Source organism: Melanaphis sacchari, unplaced genomic scaffold, assembly GCF_002803265.2.
Source record: "Melanaphis sacchari strain LSU unplaced genomic scaffold, SCAv2.0 Contig10_pilon_pilon, whole genome shotgun sequence".
NCBI classification, from domain to species: domain Eukaryota; kingdom Metazoa; phylum Arthropoda; class Insecta; order Hemiptera; family Aphididae; genus Melanaphis; species Melanaphis sacchari.
In genome coordinates, this window is record NW_020270420.1 from 3,654,572 (window position 1) to 3,676,579 (window position 22,008).

At 25.1% G+C, this 22,008-nt stretch overlaps 1 protein-coding gene across 1 annotated transcript in view; it reads left to right on the top strand.

Moving 5' to 3' along the window:
• LOC112603590 (neurotrimin-like) overlaps positions 1-18,956 on the top strand; it is a 150,511-nt gene extending 131,555 nt beyond the window's left edge. The window contains exons 8-10 of the mRNA XM_025352238.1: positions 2,568-2,729; positions 4,503-4,640; positions 18,581-18,956. Of these exons, the coding sequence (XP_025208023.1) occupies positions 2,568-2,729; positions 4,503-4,640; positions 18,581-18,705 (425 nt within the window). The 3' untranslated portion in view covers positions 18,706-18,956. The remainder of the gene's footprint in view (positions 1-2,567; positions 2,730-4,502; positions 4,641-18,580) is intronic.
• Positions 18,957-22,008: the final 3,052 nt, after the last annotated feature.

The window sequence follows — 22,008 nt, forward strand, 5'->3', positions numbered from 1 at the left end:
TGAAATATACGAAAGATTCAAAATTAAAATTAACGTTGTTTTAATAAAAATGATCTGAATTGGGAACAATTCTCATCAATTTTCAAAAAGCTTATTATAATATATACGAGTATATACGTTTGCATATTAATCCGTTCCCTGTTCATTATTAATCGTTTATAAACTGCATTTGTTTATTTTTGTAGATAAAATTCTTTTTATATAAAATTCTAAATCCATAACTATGTTTCAGTACTCTACGATAATCCCTTTCGCTCTAAAAAATCTATTATGACATCTATGATAAGTAAAATATTAAGTGATCTGCTATATTATACCATTGAATGTATACATAATTTGTATAATGTGTACCATTGATATACTTTTTTACCTCTGTAGATTTTAAAAAATGGGGGTTTAGTTACAAGTAGTTTAAAATGTTACTCAATATGTATAGATTTAGACTTTTTAGTTACAGCTATAAAGTATTTATATTTTAAAAAGACGATGAAAAAATAAACACCAAATTTTATTTTTAATAAACCTATGCTATTATAAAATATGAACGAAAAAATGTTGAAATACTATTAAATTTAATAATTGGTAATTAAATTACCTATAATTACGTGACAGGCTATAATATAATATTGTAATAATTTTAGTACACAAGACTATATATTTATACAACTAATATCAGATAATAATAAAGTGCTGTCCTTTAATTTAGTATACCTTTGTTCTCTTAATTATGATAATATGACAAATATTATATCAATGGCAATTATTAAAGTATTATATGGCCATGAAAACATGTGATATGATTCATTAAATATGACATAATATCGTGTTAAATAAGAAACATTATTGATTTGGAAATAATTATTATGAGTATAGATATTTTTTATGTGGAACAAAATATCTATCACTTAAAAACATTGGAAAATCTAAACTAACCATATATGGTTATATTTTTATAAAGATTATTATTTTTTTATTTTTTTTATGTATTATATACAATTATAATAATGCTGTTTAAATGATTTCATACAACGCTGTATAACTTTTGGAATTACCACAGTATAAATTATATGAAATCCATACTTGGCCTTGATTCTTGTATGTAAAAAAGAGCGTAAACAAGGGATTTTGCGACAGACGTGATTATATAGGACGTATGTTTTTCGTGTACCTCGGATCAGCTTTAGGAGGAGATAAATAAATAAAAAGGTAAATATTTACAAATTTAATATCCATCAATTGGAGAGCAAAAATACATAGGTAGATATCTAATTGACTATATACTTTGCTCAATACATTTAAATTTAAAAAAATATGACTGTTGCCTTGGATGAAAATAGTGCTCGAATTACCTGTTTACCTGTTTTGTAATAATACTAAAAATATATACTGATGTTTTAGCAATCAAGTGTTTTATTTTTACGAAGATTGTATGACGCAATTATTTTTCTTTTAATAGTTAAAATCATCTGTTGTAATGTCTATATTTCGTTTTCTACCAAAGTTTTAAGATATTTTTTCTTATCCATTTATATATTTTTACAAATATAATCGTTTTCTCGTTAATTTTTCTTTTTTTTTTTTTGAAATACAATATATAAATATCTATTTATTGACAGTGATAACTTTAACGTCCACGTCGAACACATAATAGTTTATAGATAACGTATGATATTATATTGATATTCACATACTCTATCCAAAAGTGATATGCTTTGTTATATTTTATATTACATTTCTTTGTAACCCTATAATACATCATAAGCAGCATATCAGCTATTCACTTTGAAATCGAGTTAAATTTATACTATAATCAAACACGAAATATGTATTAGCGTCAGCTAAGTAATATTAAATCACAGTTATTGCATTACCTTTAACAAACACAAATCTGAAATTTGTTCCAAATTAGTTTTAACTTTGATAATCATTTGTTAAAATAATAATCGTCAATTAAAATTAACACTAACAAAAACAAATTATGACGTAAAACAGATATATTAATTACCAAAATAAAATTTATCACAGTTAAAATCGCTGTATAGGTATGTGCTTAACAAAACTCCCATGTAGTTTTTGTCATTCCTCAAAAAATAACTTTCTTCTAGTTAATATTTTTGATAAGTGAATTAGAAATACATTATTATATTATTAAAAAATCATTGTTTTATTTGAGATTCTAAATTAATGTTGTATTGTTCAGTATTTTTTAGTTTACTTTAATACAAAATGCAATTAAATATATTAAAATAATAGTTTACTTTCGTGTTTTTAAAATTCCAAGACATCCAATCCATAGAGCTTATTTATGTAAATATTTTAAAAGTTAAATTATTAATTTCCATTAAGTATAAACAGTTTTGCAAGTCTTAAAGTTTTGTCAAGAAGTGAGTAGAGAAATGTATTTGTAAGCTGTAGGCGTGAGGCTTTGAACAAATACGGTGAGACATCCTTTATTTATATAAACATACAATTAAAATTGGATAAGTGTCAAAAACGAGTTTATGCTAATTAATAATATAATTGTCTTGTAATTAACGTTTTGTTTTCATATTTTCATCTTTATGCAGCGGTACCTAAGCCAACGACGACTACGACAACGACAACGACGACCACTGCTGCACCTACAACTACTACGAGCACTACTACCATGACTAAAGTGGCCACCACGGTGATCGGTGGCTGGTGGACGACTGAAATACCTAAAAAATCGTCGAAATTCAGCGGAAAAGGTAAAAACCGGAACAAAACGATTTTTAAAATAACTCAAACACACCCTTATTTCTTTTCATAGGTACCTAAATTTTAAAGCTGTAGTAGCAATAATGCGATTCGTGTTATTCGTGAGCCTACTACTATATTTATGATAAATATAAATCGCATTAAACCCACATAATACGTGTACTAAAAAAAGGGTAGCAAAAAAAGCCCTTTTCCGATCACATTGTAGGAATAAATTTTGCTTATAAAATAGAGTAAATATGGTTTTCTTTTTTCTGGAAATGGAGAATTGTTATTTATAGTTGATATATAATTTAAATTGTAACGTTTATTAATATTAATAATGCATATTATAAAACTATACAATTGTTATTCATACCTAGTAATATATAATAATTCTTATGATTTAAAATCATGATATTTTTTTTTAGTTTCCATCACCTGTTTATTTCAAGACGAGTTTAATGGAGTTACTATTTATTAAGCGTGAATAATTTTTTCAACTTAAAAAGTTAATTTTTTATCTTTTAATCATTTAAAAGTTTTATAATTTTTATTATTATTATTATATTAATATTTAAAACTATTAAATTATTTTAGAATACGCCAAATAAGATAAGTAAGACTATAAATAATAAAATGTTTTTTTTTTCGGTTAGGGGATATATTATTTTATAAAAAGATTACATTAATAAATATACTGCAAACATTTTTCATGTATATTGAAACTAAATACATGATAATATAACAAATACGGAATGGATATCAGTAGCAGTGTTCTGAAGAATCCCCAACTACCTGAATTAGTAGAGGATAAAAAGTCACAACATATTAAAATTAAACTGTTTGAACATTTTTGAGCAGTTACTTGAATCGAATTTAATATACTTTATTATACGTTTAATGTTTGGTAATAAAATCTCACTGTTCAGATATATAATATATATTTACCAGCTATACATGATTTAATCGCTAAAGATATAAAAAAAATATTTATCATTTACACCAATATTAATATTTTATGATATAAATAGAAAGTATATAAAAGTAGGGGTATTAAATAAAAAATCATGTTAAAATATTATAAGTACATTAGCATTGTACGTTTGGTACTTTTGATTGATATCTACGCAATTTTAACTTAATATCTGGAGTCAAACATCATCCATGTAGGTGTATAGGATTTTGGCACTTTTGTATAGGAACGATACAATTTATTTGCTTCTTATCTCGATTTGGCGCTTATGTCAACCATCGATTTTTCCAACACGGTAGTTCATGTAAGAAAACATCGAGGAAATTCGATACCATTTCCTCCAATGATAAATGACAATAAACGTCAATTTTAGTGATAATAATAGGTATAAATTTATGCTTTATCGTAACTACTATTAACAATATCCAATGCCATTCTTAATTATTTGGTTTTTTTTTTTTTGAGGAGATTTGCCCCCTTCGACCTGCACCTCGCAACACTTAACTCACAATCACTGCGCGCCTACAAATGTGGCATAGTTAATTTATCGCCATATATTTGGTTGGACGCCTGAAAACTTTTTCTCGCCGATTCGGTGTATATTTTATACACACGCGCGCGCCGTGGGCACTCTCGACATATAAATATATTATATGATGCGATACTATTGACCGCCCCTTTTTCACTCCATTGGATTTATGTACCTATTTGTGTGTTTATATTAAAGTGTATTTGTTTTTGTTTTGTTTTGTTTTTTTATTATTATTATTATTATTATTATTTATTTATTTATTTATTTATCAAACAGCTCCCATCAACGAAGTGGACCGGAGACCATCGAAAAAGACCGGAAAATACCAAGACGCCGAGGCGGCCAATAACAAGAAGGACGAAGGAGACCAACGTCAGAGTTCGCGGGCAGCAGCCGCAGCCGCCGCCGCCGCCGGTAAGTGTAACCGATAATGCGCGACGCGGACACGCCCGTTAGTGTCGCCACTATATTATTATTGCAATACTGTGGCGCGGAGAACAAAACAACAACGCGCTCACCGATCGTTTGATTTACCGACCGGATCAGCGACGGTAGAGAGGTATTAGAAGACGCGAGGGATGACCCTTTTGTTTTGTTTACACTGTATAAATCACCCTTCAACTCGGAGAAGAAATTTCTTATTTTTTCTGTCTATTTCTTTTTTTTTTTCGGATCGACCTTTTCAGTACATTATTCACGTGGAGACTTTTTTACTTTTACTCTTAGCTATATTATCAAATAGCGGGTGCGTTTTTATTTCTCGTTTCGTCAAAAATGTATATATTTGCCACACCGTGGAACAGAAAGCGTTTAAAACATAGTTTTGCATCTTAATGTGCATAATATATATACAGCATATATAATATGACTATATACATTCGGATTTCGACGGCGCCGTGTTTGCGTTACCTGTTATGCTCGCTACGGTTAACCAGCTCAGCTCTGATAATGTAGTAGTATAATGATAATAATAGTAATAATAATAATAATAATAAATATTATGTTTGTTCTCGTCAAATACCCCGTTGCACCGAGTATCTCATCTCTATGAATACGAGATACAACATTAAACTGTCAGTACACTTTTATACGAATTTTCTACATACACGAAGGTAGATGATCGCGACTTGTCACCCTTACGTCGTGTTCGACATCCAGTGACCGACCGCCGTGTAAGATCGCTTCTATTGGACGAATCGCTATTAACGATGAAGCGCTAGAGATTGTTTTTTTTTTATTTTTATTCTGTATTTTCGTAAACGATATCTAAGACCAGATTTACTTAATAGTTAATAATAATAAAATTTGTATCATTTATGTAGCTTATTCTTTTTCTTTTATTTGTTGCGAAATGACAATCAAAAATAATAATAACAGTATTACATAAAAAGCGGCATCAGCGGAATAATAATAATAATACCAGATGGTATCGATCTAATAACAATAGCAATAATAATAAGAATACATAAGACGTTAACTACGACTGATCCGCGTCACGCAATGAGACTAAATAAGTATTAATAATTAAGCGCATTATCCGTCAGATCGATAATAATACAGTATAATAGTGTAATAAATTGACACTATTATATTTCCCAATGCACATATGGCATGCATCGGCTGGCAGTGGATGATACGATTTATTATACAGCACGAATGATTAGGTTACCCGTAAAGATATACATTAGAGTTTCCGTCATTTTCACATTTGCCCATCTAGCTAACGCTGCTGTGGAAAAGAAATTTCTTTTGCTACTCCACGTTGGAAGTACGCATGTCGATCACAAAACAAATTACGTACACTTAAATATAATTTGTTAAAAAATTATGTGTCAAGCGTATTCCCTTTGAACGTTCAGCACTAAGCTACTGTGTTATATCTGACTCGTTAGGGTTGACATCATTGCGATTACACGCGATCAGGTGGTAGCTAATTAAAAATATCGATTGTTGGTACGCCTATATTTATATTAATGAGGCCCACTATTTGTTACGTTACAATCGTTACATAGTTTATATTACATTAGTGATTAATATGTTGTGAATATTTTTTATTGAAATTTAAAACTCTATTAGTATTAAGACATACTTTTTTAACAGGACAACTATTTTTTTAATGGATTCTATTAGCTATTTTTACCTTACCATTTTTTTATGAAAAATAAATAATCAATATTTTGATATAGTATTTAATAAATTTCCTACTAGAGTTACGTGAAAATTCACTTATCAATTGTACTTCAATAAATACTAAAATTAAATAAAAAGGAAAAAATCATGTGTACAACGGGCATGAGAAACGCCCTGTACATACTTAAGCGTTTTCGATTGAGATCCCTGGTTGTCCTCACTGCGTTTAATGGAAATTTAATACGTCTATACGCACGCATCCTTCCGAGACCTCTTCAGCCGATACCCACACCAAATTATAATGCCGGTTAAAGTAAATTTACGAAACAGAAACAAAAATTCACAAACAGGTCGTCGATCGATTATAAATTATAATGATATACCAATCTATTAATATATTATGCTCGACGATTGAGCATAAATATAATCCTAATAAGAGACCTTCAAATAAAAAATAAATGCATACTAAAATGTACATTTTATACCACTCAAGATTAAATTAGGTGTTGGCCACAAAATACAACATGGCGTACATAAACCTATAATTTTCTTATTATTATTAAAAATTTTGCATTTAAGGCCATTGGACATAATATTTGATAAAACTGGTTTAGATATATTATTTTTATTAATATAAAATAATAATATAAATCTTATATGTTACAGTATATTTACATATGAAGTTTATTATTGATAGATGAACATAATTCGAATAATTTAAGAATGCAACTTGGTTCCAAGTGAAGAACTACAAATAACTAATAAGTAATCACAGTTTGAGTTAGAGTGTGTCTCAATTTAAGGGACGCCATACCTTACAGATTCATATAAAAGGATTATTCTCTATTATTAAATGTTGGTATGTTAGACTCATATGACTCATTGGCCAAGATCAAAATGTTGTATACCTATTATTATTATGTTGAGAAAAAAATTCATAAATTTTATATAATATTGATTTTTTTTAATAAAAATATTATACATAATATTTTATTTATTAAAAAGTTTTATTTTTTTTATTTTTTAATCTGTAAACAATAAAATAAATTTTCATAACTTGGTAAATTTGTTTTGCTAGAGTACATTAATCGTGTAAAAATACATAAAATTAAACTTGAAACCTCCTGTAAACACGTTTACCTTGCATTATTTTATCAAACACAGATTTTAAATATTTCTATAAATAATATAAAAATAAAAATATGTCAAGAAACTAAGTGAAAGGGGGTAAGTAGGTACTATTATGTATGATAAAATTGTTTATTTATATTAATGTATCAAATATTTGATTATATCATACATATAACGGTAAACAGAAGGCTGTCAGTATCATATTTTATGGATTTAATTTGATTATACGAAAAATAAAAATAAACTTATTCTGATTTTTCACTATAATATTATTACAATGTGATATAGGTATATACTTGACGACAGTATTAATTAAAATATTAATTATATAATATTTTTATATGCATTATATACCTATTACTTTGGTGAATAATAACAGCGGACATATTCTTAAAACCCTTAATCATACAATTAAAATATTCACAATAGTATTATACTCTCTTGAGACTATAATAATATTTAACTCGCTGCGTAATAAATAAATTAATAATATACATGGAATTAAAACAACTGGCTTCTACTCCAAAGGTAATTATTTATACTATTAATTGTTAGTAGGTACTTCAGAATATTATCAAAGGATAATATTTATATTGTTCCCTAACCCTAACTGAAATAAGTATAAGTATGTATAGTTATTTATTTTTTCCGTGATTTTCGTAAGCAAATTTAATTACAACTTACTAAAGGAATAATTAGAAATATAGATACTCAATAAAGTTAATTAATTTATAATAATTTTTGAAATAAATATACTGAAAAAAAAATTCAGTAGGTAAGTACTGTCAACTTGATTAAATAAGAAAGTCTATAAACACTGAATTTTAATTTTAAACTTGTAAATGTGTACATACATAAATTATATTTTACAACATAAATATTATTTTATAATAATATATGTGTATGCAATTTCCACGAATTCCATTAGTATGATTGCAAAGTAAACAAATAATTGCATACACATTTTTAATAATTATGAAAACATTTTTTAAAACAATATTATATGAAAAATCTTAAAACGTGAAAATACCGTAATGTTGTACTTTGCAAACTTATTCCAAATGTTACTAAGAATTATGCCATATTTTTTAATTTCCCTTTCTTATGTTACCAAAAGTTAAGCTACTTAATTAAATTCCATAAATTAATGAATAACTAATATACAAACTAATAAGTAAAAGATAGATCTATATGTAAGAATTCTAGAAACAGCTAGTGTGTAAATGTTTTTTTTTTTAATATTTTTAAAGAAAAACATTATATTAATACGGGTTCAATCAAATTTTTAACCCAAAATCACATAGAACATTCCAATAAATTAAGAAATGGTGTAATCAATGTGAATATAATATGAATTAATATATTTTATAAATGTTTATTGACTTTATAGCTATTCCAAATACTATATTTAATTGATATATATATTATTGATATATTGTTGAAAACTTAAATTGAACATCATTATAGATATTAAATTAGTAAATTTTTCCAAACTTAACTTATATAACAGACAAAAACTTACAAAAATTCAATTACAGACTTTAGTCTTTTACGAATATTTATGTATCTATTTAAATTTAATCTAATAAATTAAGTACCAGTTAAAATTCTTAAATTGTTTATATAATGGAGAAAAGAAATTGAATAATTCATTTTTTTCAAACAATGCGTTTCTACTAAAAATGTATTACAATAGCTATGTAATTTTGCTTCTTAAGTCTTAAATTTGTTACATGTATAACAATAAATACAAATTTAAAAAGTAAACATGATTAAATTTAAGAAGATGTTGTAATATTGAGTAACTTAAAATAAATATTCTTTAAAATAGGTATAAGGGCCTATAATAATTAATTAATTAATTATATAATAATTAATATATTCTTATTTAAAAATAGAATAAATAAAAACAAAAAATTGATATTATTAAACTAAAAAATACTATTGCTAATTATTATAATAATTATAATATCTTATAATACTGTTTATAATATTTTTTGAAAAAATGTAAATATTTAATGTTTTTACGTAAGATAATAACAAGTATCAGTTTATCTTAAATATTTGAAAGAATAGTTAAGATCTTTGAAGACTCAAAACAATTTGTTTTTTGTATAAATAAATTAATAAAGTTACATACATTCTACTTAAATATATTTTTATATTTATCAATAAAGTATTAGCTTGCAAGTTGTGTAAATCATTGATTTGTTAAAATTAACGTTCACAAAAACAATATAATATGTTAAACTTTAGGCTTTACAAACAATTTATGAAATCAATAAATATCAAAAATTAAATTTATTAAAACATTATTATTCGTAAAAATAACATAATAAAAATAGTTAAAAGATACTATACCTCAAAGCTAAACATTAACGAGTTAATAAGTTAAAATTTAAGTTAATTTTAATTTATTAACTAACTTACTAGTTCGCTGTTTTAATTAACTTAACTTTAATTTAACTCATCTGTGTCTACGTTAACTTAAAATCAACTTAAATTTTTTTAATATTCCCAATGAACTTAATTTTGAATTTTCGTATTAACCAAAATATATTTTAGTTTATAACGGTTCGTCGATTTAAAATTCGTAGAATAATAGAAAATAAAAGATAGTTTTGTATTTATATTTTTATAAACAACAACTATTATATTATATTAATTAAACACTAATAAAATAATAAATAATTATTTAGAGATAACATTATAACAATAGATATGACAATTATTAGTCGCTCGTATGACCATAAATATAAGATATCAATAGCTACGAGCTCATGAAGTAAAATTTTATAATACCAGGCTTATTAAATACTCATTAATTATTATTTGTTACTTTATATTTAATATTTATTAAAATCTTATTTTATAATTAATATTATTGTTGATTTTCATGAATTGTGACCATTTTATTACAAAAATACCAACCTACCTTTAAATAGTAATGTATTATACATTTATACATTCATAGTTCATACTATTGTTTTCATTTCTCACTAGTTCACTCGGTCACTTAGATTGCTGCAGTTTATTAGTAATTACTTATTGAACATTAAACAAAAACAGAATCAACATTTATTAATTTTTACGAAATCATTTCATTTTTTTGATAAGAGAACTTGTTATTTATAATATAATATACATATTATATATTATTATGTAATATGTATATATGTATATTAGTTGTCTCGTGAACATTGTTGCCCGTACAAAATGCATCATTATTAAATTTGGTTACTTATAAGTTATAACATTGAGCGTAACGTGTGTGGATACATACCATTTTTTATTTTCTGATTTAGTTTACAGTTGATATTTTAACACACAAACTTTACATAATTATCTTTCCCAGCGTTTCCCGCACATGTTTTTTGATAATTTGAAAGCAGCATTTTTAAACATTTTTTTTTTTCACACGGACACGTATCAAACTAAATATATTTTTTTTAAATACTCTTCTAAGTTTTTATCGCATTTCTAATACTTTTTTGAAAACTATTTTATTCGTTTTCTGATTAGGGACATAGGTATATAAATTGTTTTTTGAACTTACATGAGAGTAAGCAACATAGCAATTATTCTCGAGCACTTCGTTACCCATTTAAATTATGCCAGATGCCTCTTATGTGGTTCAAAATTTATACAATCCATTATTTATACTTATCATTCATAGGGGACAAGGCGTTCCGTTAATATCTTTATGTATGTATTTGTTATTTATTTTAAAAATTAATAATTTGATTACTAAATATATTACTCTAATAATTTATAAAACCGTTAACATGCTTAAAACGTTCTCCACCTGAACAAACGCACGGTGCTACATCGTAGTATCTCGGTTTTCTATCAGCTCACTGGTAAATCATAAATGTACTTAATAGATTTCTTAGTTATTATTTAAAAATCTACTGAAAAAAATTAAGTTAATACAATGTAGACAATTATTCTATCCATATTAAGTTCGACTTCACAGGGGAAAATGTTTTATCATTTTTTTTTTTTTTTTTTTTGTATTAAATTAAAATTGTGTTTTCTTGAGCAGATGGCACTACTGATATATTCATATTTTATCGTTCAATATTCTGTAGATAGTAGTTGGGTCCATAAAACAATGCTTAAAACCTACTTTATAGTATAACATTTTGTTAAAAAAAAAAACCGCATGACGTTCGGAAGAGTGGTTCTCTCAAGATAATTGGCATCTAATATTCACACATGTGTTACTTTAGACATATTTATATCAACATTTTATAGAACCTGATTGCAGCATCACCTACCGAGTAAAATATTATGCATCTAAAGTTTATTCTAAACCATTTAGGGACCCACTCAAACACAATAAATGTCATCAAAATCGATCCAGCCATTTAGAAGGAGTGCAATGAAATACACACGTACAGAATAATTGTATTTTATATAAATATATAATATTATGTTCTCTGCATTTATTTTGTCTTGTATTTTCAATTTGAAATTTAACCTACTTTCTTTCAATGTTTTTATTTTCATGGGATTATAATATTTTAGACTAGGATTAAAAATAACAATTTTGCCTTCTCCTATTATTTTTTTTTTTTTTTTTTAATCATTCTGTATAATCGTATTTTGTTCGCATAAACTATCTGTAGACTATAAAACATGTAAAATATAGGTATTCATTTATTCGTTTAGTATTTTGACTAAAACCATTGTTCGTTCTAACAGATTTCATTTGAAACGCTTTTTATACCTCGTACATGCATTGTTATTATATTAGCACTGCGCATACCCTATTTTGATATCGAGCGGATCATAAATATTGTACAATAATAGGTATTTTGTTAAAAAGACAAATATTCGGGTTTTGAATCGATGACGATTGTACACGAACTGTAAGCCATTATATATTAGTGCGGGGTCGTTAAGCTGTTGTGGGAATACTAATTAGACAAAATAGTGCGAGAGGGCGACACCACGTTACTAAAGTAATTAATTCTACAAAGTACCTATTTGGACGGTGTAGAGAATCATTTGAAAATTATTGCGTCTCGACGATGATAAAGTATGACTTACACCATGTAAGTTACACGAAATAAATAAATTGATTTAGGCGTGGAAATTATGACGATATACGTACAAATACGACGTAAAAACAGTAATGGTGAATAAAAATATACGAAATACTCGATAGCACTAGTACGGATGGTAGGTGATTTTTCCTCTTCACAAAATGCAATAAACGTATAGAACTATAATATTATGTGTGTAATCGAAAACTTTATGCTCGCCATAAAAAAAAATAAAAAATATCCAATAGAAAGCTGTCGCAGTTAAAATATATATAACTCCAGAAATCGTTACTAGTTTTACGTTTATTCGATTAAAAAAAAAGGACATATTTTTATTTTCACAAAAAGAAGCAGATTTTGTCTGTTCACTTGAGTTTTATTGACTTAACATGATTGAACTACTTGATCTCAATTATTATCTACTATGCGCTCTTGTGATATATTAATTTTAAGTTTTTTTATTTATTTAGTACTTAATGTATAAGGGTATAATGCGTGGGGAAATTGCACTCAAGAATATAATAAATTCAAGTAAAAATGTTCACGTACAGCAACGAATCGTAGAATGAATATTTTTATGTCGATTTCCTGATCAATTGACCACGAAATCCTTTATATCCTTGTTTTTTTTTATGAGATTCCAATGGGACTTTTTTAAATCTTCGAGGCTATGATTGTATACTAACACGTTGATAGCATATATAAAACTTAGTTCAATACGGTGGTTCATATAAAAATTCTAAGTACGAACACGAAGTCACGCACGTATAATAAAAAATAGTTTGTTTCCTAAGTATTATACTATACATACTATAATAATGCGAATCATTTAATTTTAATTTTTTCCATTCGGCAAAAAAATGTACGTTCCTACATTTTGAGAGTATTTTAAAGCATGGTGTAAAATGTTAAATTTATAATTTATACATTAAAAATAAAATATAAGGAACTTATACATAAAAGAGTTATTTAATTTTTGGTTTTATATTTTAAATAATTACCTGAGTTTGCAATCTGCAATACCTAATTTTAAACCTATATAACATATAAGTTACTAATAAACTTTTATAGATAAAAAAACTCAAAAGTATATAAATAATATCTACCTATAATCTATATATGATATTTTTTAATTAAACATTTTTATAAAATTTTAATAATTTTAAAATTTGAATATTGTTTGGAAACCTTATATTTTCCAACATTTTTATTAATTATTATTACTATTGATTAATAAACATTTAATAATAATCATATTAAATGATCCAATTTTTTTTTTTTTTTATAAATGTTAGATAGATCACTACAACTATATACAATATATTATGTATATTTTATACCTAAATGTTAGTGATGGTTGACGATATTCCTCTTGAACTTGAACTTGAGATAATTTTAAATTTAAATAAACCATTCAAGTCTACTAATTTTTATTTATAAATTAGTGAAAACTTAACATCTTATGGATCTTAAATTTTCAATCATGTCGTTTATCATCCAAACTCTGTGCAGTTTGTTTCCAAGAATAGCAACCGTTTATGTTTGTGTTTTAGCAACGATTTGTCAAATCTGCTAAGGGGAGGCTGTCAAGAGAGCTCGTAACTTTATTGTTTCCTTTCTCGCGATTCTTGCGATTTCTCACGCCACCCGGTGCAGTCGATCGACGGATGTGGAGTGTCAGAAAAATATTCACATAATCTATCGTTGAACAATATTATAATTATTACAATCATTATAAATAAATCATGTGAAAAAATGTATATTTAGTTTCAATTCATTATTTTAAAATATTTGACCAAGAAAGTACAATGAGTAGTTTTATAAAATTGACAAGCCTATAAATAGAGTTAATAAAATCACCTTAACCATCATCGGTGGTAGGTAGAAAATTGGATTCATTGTACCTACGTGAATTTCATGCTTAACAATAATGTGTTTGAAGTAGAAATGTACAAACACTCATCGATAAAATATGACAAATTGTCTAAACTTATTGTTACCAACTGTTCGCACACTCATCTTCAAGAAATTCATAATCGGTATCTCGTAAAATACATCTGATGTGTTTCATTATAATATTTTACAATACAATATAAAATGTTATGAATTATAAAAATACATTATAACATTCTACAATAATGTATAAATATAATTAATTATAACTAGGGCTCGGAAGTTGTAGGAGCTAAAAAAGACAAAATAGGCACGAAAAAATTATAAAATATGCATTAAAAATGATGTTAAACATGCAAACAAATTATTCTGAATTCCAAAAAAAATAAATATACATCAGATATTGTTAATAAATTAATAAAATGGTAATATACCTACATAAAAACTGTTTATAACTAAAAAAAAATTATAATTGATTTTTAATATAATTAAAAATATTTTTTAAGTATTTTTAAAATTACGATAAATACCTTCCTTGAAAATGTTAATGAGGTTTATATTCAATAATAATTTAAATATACAGGTTAAAAATGAAAAAAATCAATTTTTTTTAGAAAAATATGAAATATGCATAGGTAATATGCGTATAAATTATAAAATCAATGAAACATACAGGCACTTTTTTCAGCTAAAATTGACAAAATATGCATTTTCATTTTTCAATTTTTTAATTCTCTATTGTATAATTCAGATTTCTAACTTGGCCTGCTATAAATTGAGAGCATACAGAACAATATGCAATTTCTACAACTTCCAAGCTCTAATTATAATTGTTGAAGTATTAATAGTGAAACATATCGCAATTATTATTTTTATGTGCATTAACGGTCTGCATATCAGTATATAAAATTCAATGTAAAAAATTAATTCCACTACTACTTGAAAACTTCAGTGCACTTTTTGAGTATAAACTCAAAGATATTAGATGTGAAAATAAAAAACAACAAACGATTTTTATTATTTTGTAGTTATGTTATACCCACTTACCTATTTAATATTACTGCGATATGATAGTAATTACTCGAAGTTAGTTTTAAAAGCTTAATATTATTTACTATAATATAATATGATACATACAATTTTTGAAAGATTACAAAATTGTGTGATACAAAATTTAAATTAAAAATAAGTTAATAAATATTAAATAATTAATTTGTACCTAAAAATATATAAAATTAATAAAATTTATATTTTTAAACTTTAAATTATAACATGACATCAAAATAAAATTATACTTTTTGTTGTTAGTGGAAAGAAAGGTCAATTTATTAAAAATATACAATTTTTTCATTATCTATGATCAAAAAAATCATTTAAAATTCGATAAAATTTTAAATATCTACTACAATGGTAATTAAATTTGAGTTTGTAAGATATGGTCCAACTTAAATATTTAGGTAAATAATAATTTATTTTTATACATAAATATTAATATGTTCTATATATAAAAGAATACTTAATAAATAATGCTAAATAAACTGATCTAACATTAACATTTTAAATTATTCAAAAATCTACAAATTTTTCCTGCAAACAAAAATAAGAGACTAATTTTATAATTTATGCCTTAAATTGTATCTTTCATATTTCAAAAGTGCGCCATAAATCTATTAAAAACGATTGATACAATTACTATTTATTATTTGTATTCCCAAAATATATTTCGTTTTCATGTCAAACATTAGACAGTTAATTTTATTTTATGTTTATTAAAAGATAGTGAAAAAAAAATCAAATCGAAACCGATATAATCTTAAAATGTTAAATAAAATAGAATTATTTGTGTAATTATTTTGTTTTGTTCTTTTTTTAAAAAAACAAATAACAAAATAGGGACTTCTCAAACAGGACAAATAAAATGTAGCATAAAAAAATAAAAATATAAAGATATAAAAAATTTTATTGGCTTAAAAGTTTAAAAAGAAATACAAAATTATTCTGCCATTTAAACAAAATTCCACAAAAATCTCGAAAGAGTACCAATGTAATTGGTCTCACGAGTAAATTTCTGGGTTCTTTATTTTTAATGCAGATTTTTCTCTCTAATTCTACAACGGGTTTATATTATTATTCTTTGTTACCGTACCTGTATGCATGTACGACTCGGTGAGGTGTACGATACAAGCAGGCAATGGGGTATTGGTAAGTTCAGTGCCTTAAGGTACCCAATATCCATATATGTATAATCAGGGCTTGCAAACGTTAAAAAAACGTTACGATTACAACGTTATATTTGACAAAAAAACGGTTGAAATTTGTTAATGTAATTATAACGGAAAACAATAAACATAAATAATTAATTAACACAAAACAATACATAACGATTAACAAAATATATGATATATCATTAAACAAAACATAACGAAAAATGTTATATATAGTATATCATTAGACGAAATAATTAATTTACAATCATTTAATAGTTATCAATATAAATTATAATACTGGTTACGTGAAAATATTTATTTTACGCGATTTATTTTTATTCAACTAAGAACTAATTTTATTCCGTATCTGAGCTGCTATTACCGCATTAGATGTTATTTTAAAATTTAATAATTAAGTATAAATAGGATAATTTTATTGCCACTAACCAATAATAATAACAATTATTAGTGATGCCCCATACAGTAATGTCCTGACATTATTAAACTATACTACGGTCGTAATTTTAACTATCCAACTTTTGTATTAAGTTTGCTCAAAATTATTGAGGTATCAGTGTTGAATACATTTTATTATTACACTAAAAAGAAATTTTAGTTTTAATTATTTATAATTATTTATATTTTTGGCTAAACATTTTTATTTTTTTGTCTTTTAAGTTAGTGTCGAACGTAGCTTTTCTGGTTTAAAATTTATATTGTCCGAATTAAGAAGTTCAATTTTTAATGATTTATTAAAAGATAATATATTAATTATTAGAGAAAACAATCAATAAAATATAAAATGTATATTATTTTTTTTTCAAATATATTCATGAATATATTACATATTATTATATTGATATTAGACATAGGTATTTATTTTATTATTTATGAATTTAATATGTACTATTTTATAATAGTAGTATTATAATAGGTATAAACTATGTATTCTATACTTTAATATTTCTATACTCTATACCTATAGTACATTAGCTATCTAGATACTTTTATATTGCCAATATAATAACATTAATAACATTGTAACAACAGCAATTATAGATGCTGATTTTTTAGTCAATTATAGTAAGATTATAAATAAATACTGCCAAAGTATACCGAAATAATCAGTGCAAAATATAAATTCCTGTAATCTTGTGTAAATGTTATTTTTATACACAATATTGTAAAAAAATGTATTTCTGAATAACGATAAACGCAAAATTTGTACAAATTTTTAATTGTAAATAACGTATAAAGAATTTTTTTTCAAATTCAATCCTTGTGTATAATACAATTCTGTTAACATCAATGAAATTCTCAAATCTTACTAAAAAAATTTTAAATTCTGATATGTGTATATGATACAAATATATAAACACTATAATCTAAATATGCTTGTATTAATTTCATATTTTTACAATTGTTACCCAGATAGGTAGATACGTAATTTGTATTGGTATTATAAAAAAATATCATGTATATACAAGCCATACCTAGATACAGAAAACGTCTGATTAAAATAAAAAAAGACTTACATACTTAAACTTCATATTTGTTGGTTTTTGCGAAACGTACGTCATATTTCGAGTGCAACGGCTTTTTTCATCGCACTTAGGAATTTCAAGCGTAATAAGCATACTACGCAGACATTTGCAGCAGTTACCTCTCACTGCAGTAGCCCTTCCTCTTTTCTTCGCCGCCGCCAAATAAAATTTTATTTATTGCGTGTAAAATAGATGTTTAAATGTTAACATTTAAGTACACTCCTGCGTATAGGATATAGTATGTACACCACATGAAATAATATTTTGTCATGGGTTTATGCGGACACGCGAAAATTCGCGCGTGCGGCGGATGCGGTGGTGATTTTTTTGCTTTTTACCACTATTACTTTTTTATTTTTTTTTTAATATCAAACAATGCGTGTGTATACGTGTTTCAGGCGACAACAATGGGCGGCCGGCTTTGAGCAAAAAGCATAAAAACGGATCTACCAGCGTCCATCCCGCACTAAGTATGACGGTCGCAGTTTGGATAATAATAATACAAAGGATTTTTTCGTTATGAATTCATACACTACACATATAGCCGCCGCAACCTGGGCGAAAAGACACGATGGAGCGGGCGTATGCGACACCACTGCTGCAGCACGCCACGATAATGAAAGAAAACTAAGGGTAAAAAGGCCCTTTTCGTTGTAAAAATGTATATTAATGTTTTATACATAATATTATTACATTATGAGATACTACGTAACGCGTGTATTCCGTTATTTTTTTTCTTTATTATTATTATTGTTATATTTTTTTTTTTTTTTTCATGAGCCTATGTGGTAGAAGAAAATTCAAATAAATGTGTATGATATAACTAATGTATGAATATTGTAAATGTATATACGTATATAGGTACGTACATTTAATGTCTGTGTTTCGAGTCCAAAATCTTTATTATTTCTCGTGAGGGACTTGTCTCAATATTCTAAGGACAAAACGTTTGGCGCTAATGGTGTTCTCTGAAATAAAATTTAATTTTCACCCCAGGGGAGTGAAAGGTTGTGGCTCGTTTGCGATCTTCGGTGCTGCGTGACGTATGTATCCAAGTACACAGTGCAGACGCCTCAGGTGGGGTACGATCGTAAAAGTGGGTAGAAGATCACGGGAAAATAAAGATAAAAAAAAGGTAAAAACGGAATAACCGGAAATAGCAATCGTTATATTTTTTTTTCACTACCCTTCCATAACGTACACTCTGTCTTTCATCCGTTAAGAACAATCTTTTACGAGCATACATTTTTTTCTGTGTCGAAAACATTGTTAACATATACAGCACAATAGGTAGGTACCTCCTAGTAGAAAATATTGACTCGAATGCTGTTCGCTAACACGTATTATTCGTCCGTTCTCAAGACAATAGTCTCTTGTATGGCACATTATATGCAGAATAAAAAAAAACAAAAGATGATTTTCATAGTAAGATTATATTTTTTTCCGTTATTATTTGTTTTATTTACAAGGTATCATGTATACATTTTTTTTAAAAGCTAGTTACACTTACATCTTATGATGTGCATTGCATAAATCTCCCCCGTAAATACAAAAGAATAACAATAAAATAGAAAATTGTATAATGTTATGGAAAAATATTTATGAATGAATCAAATTTTTTTTTTTTTTTAATTGTGATTTTACCTATTGGACATTAATGTGTTATATTAATATTATTACTATACGTAGATAGATATTAATAATATTTTATTTAAAAAATAATAATAAAAACTGACTCAACATTGAAATATTGTATAATATAATCGAATATAGGTATTTAACTATTGCTCAAACGAATTTAATGATTTTTTTTTTTTTTTTAAACATTGTATATTAAATTAAATATTTTAAAAGTTACCAACTAAATTTTTATTTTATAATTACTGATTTTAACTCAACTTCATTGAAATTCATCATTTGCATTTTGTGATCAAATACAAAATGTATTAGTATATTTTCAGTTAAATATTTAATAGAATACAATTCATATAAGTTCAATCATACAAATAACGTTAATAAAAAAAATGATATTACGACAACACATCATGAGTTTATTTAATGTGTAAATATTGATAAATATTAGAATAATAAACTGAAATATATTTGTTTATACTATAGTATAACCCAATTAACCAAAAATGTATAAATAAATCAAATCAAATAAGCTATCTATGGTTAATTTTCATTTAAAATACTTAAAATACTCAGAAATAACCATTAACTATTTGAATTTAATTAGGTAGGTTAGGTATGTTATTTAATAATGCCACAGCTGGATAAGTTAACTATTTTTTTTTTTTAACTGATTAATAGATAAGTCAGTATAGAATAATATAGATTAAATTTAAAGTTTTAAGTTTAAAGTTACATTTAATTGTTTTTAACTGGATAGTAAAAACCTATGTTAAACCGTAGTAAAAAATTGATAAGTATTTATAAATATACAAAAATAAAAATAAATAGTAAGGGTAATATACATTATAAAAGAATAATTGAATTCCAATGATAAAATCGTTTAAACAAAATATATTTACTATTTGGGTAAAACATTTTTTTTTTTTTTTATTGATCGCTACCTCAATTTCTTTTCTACATCAAATATAGATTGTATGGTAAGGTTATTTGTTGAGAGATTTTATAAAATGCTGTCACTATTTACAAATGTTAATGCCATTGCTAAATAATCCATAATTAGTGCATTTAATATTTCAATAGCCTACAATTTAACATTTACAAAACATGTAACATTTTAATTACAATTTCCGATTTTATTTTTTTTATACACATTATACATACCTAATATAAATTTATGCATTTGTAAAAAAAATATATATAAATATTAAATTTATGAGAATGAAAATTAATTAGCAGTATGTCAAGAAAACAGTCTTCAATATTAGGTTAAAAGTTAAAAAAAAAAAAAGTCGTAACATAGCTTCATTAAAATTAACTTAACTTTAACTTCTTAACTTGTTAATGCCCAGATTTAAATAATGAAACAATTGCATATGAATAAAAAAAATATGCAGACCGTGCTATAGATTCATTGTACAAAATAAAAAAACACACACGTCATGTTCAATAGATAATAATATCTTCTAACCATTTATAAAATAAGTTGTATAAAGTATAATATAATAAATATAATAATTTTTTATACTATATATTATAGGTAATTATTATCATGTAAAAAATATAAATTATATTTCTGATTTTCAAAATAAAATTTTAAATTATAATACAGATAATATTTATTTTACTTATTTAGATTTAAGTTTTTATGATTATTATATAATGTGCCTAAATCTAATATTTAATTTTTTTTGTTTCAACATTTCGTTTATCTCATATACAGTCATACTTGACCTAACCTTATTAACTGAAATAACGAGAATAACCATTTCCATAAGACTTTTTTCCCAAATTTAATATAGTGCGAATGTTCTATATAGCTTAAATTTTAAACTGTAATTATTGCGATATATCAGCATAATATTTACTATAGGAAATATGGGTAGAACTTAGTTTCGTAAAATAAAACTTTGTCACAGACTCCAGAGATGTAAAATAAGTAAAAGAAACAAATCATCTAAATTTTTTATAAACACATAATTTTTTGCTTTATAGATTTTAATTAATGTTCAATTTTAAAAGTACCTCGTTTCAATAAAAATAAAGAAACAATAAGACATTCATCTTTAATATAAAATCTATAAAATAAATTTCATTAATAACTACAACTTTACTGTATATAATATGTTATTAGTATAAAAAACATAATTTCGAAATAAAAGTTACAGTATGAATAAAAAAATAATATCAAACA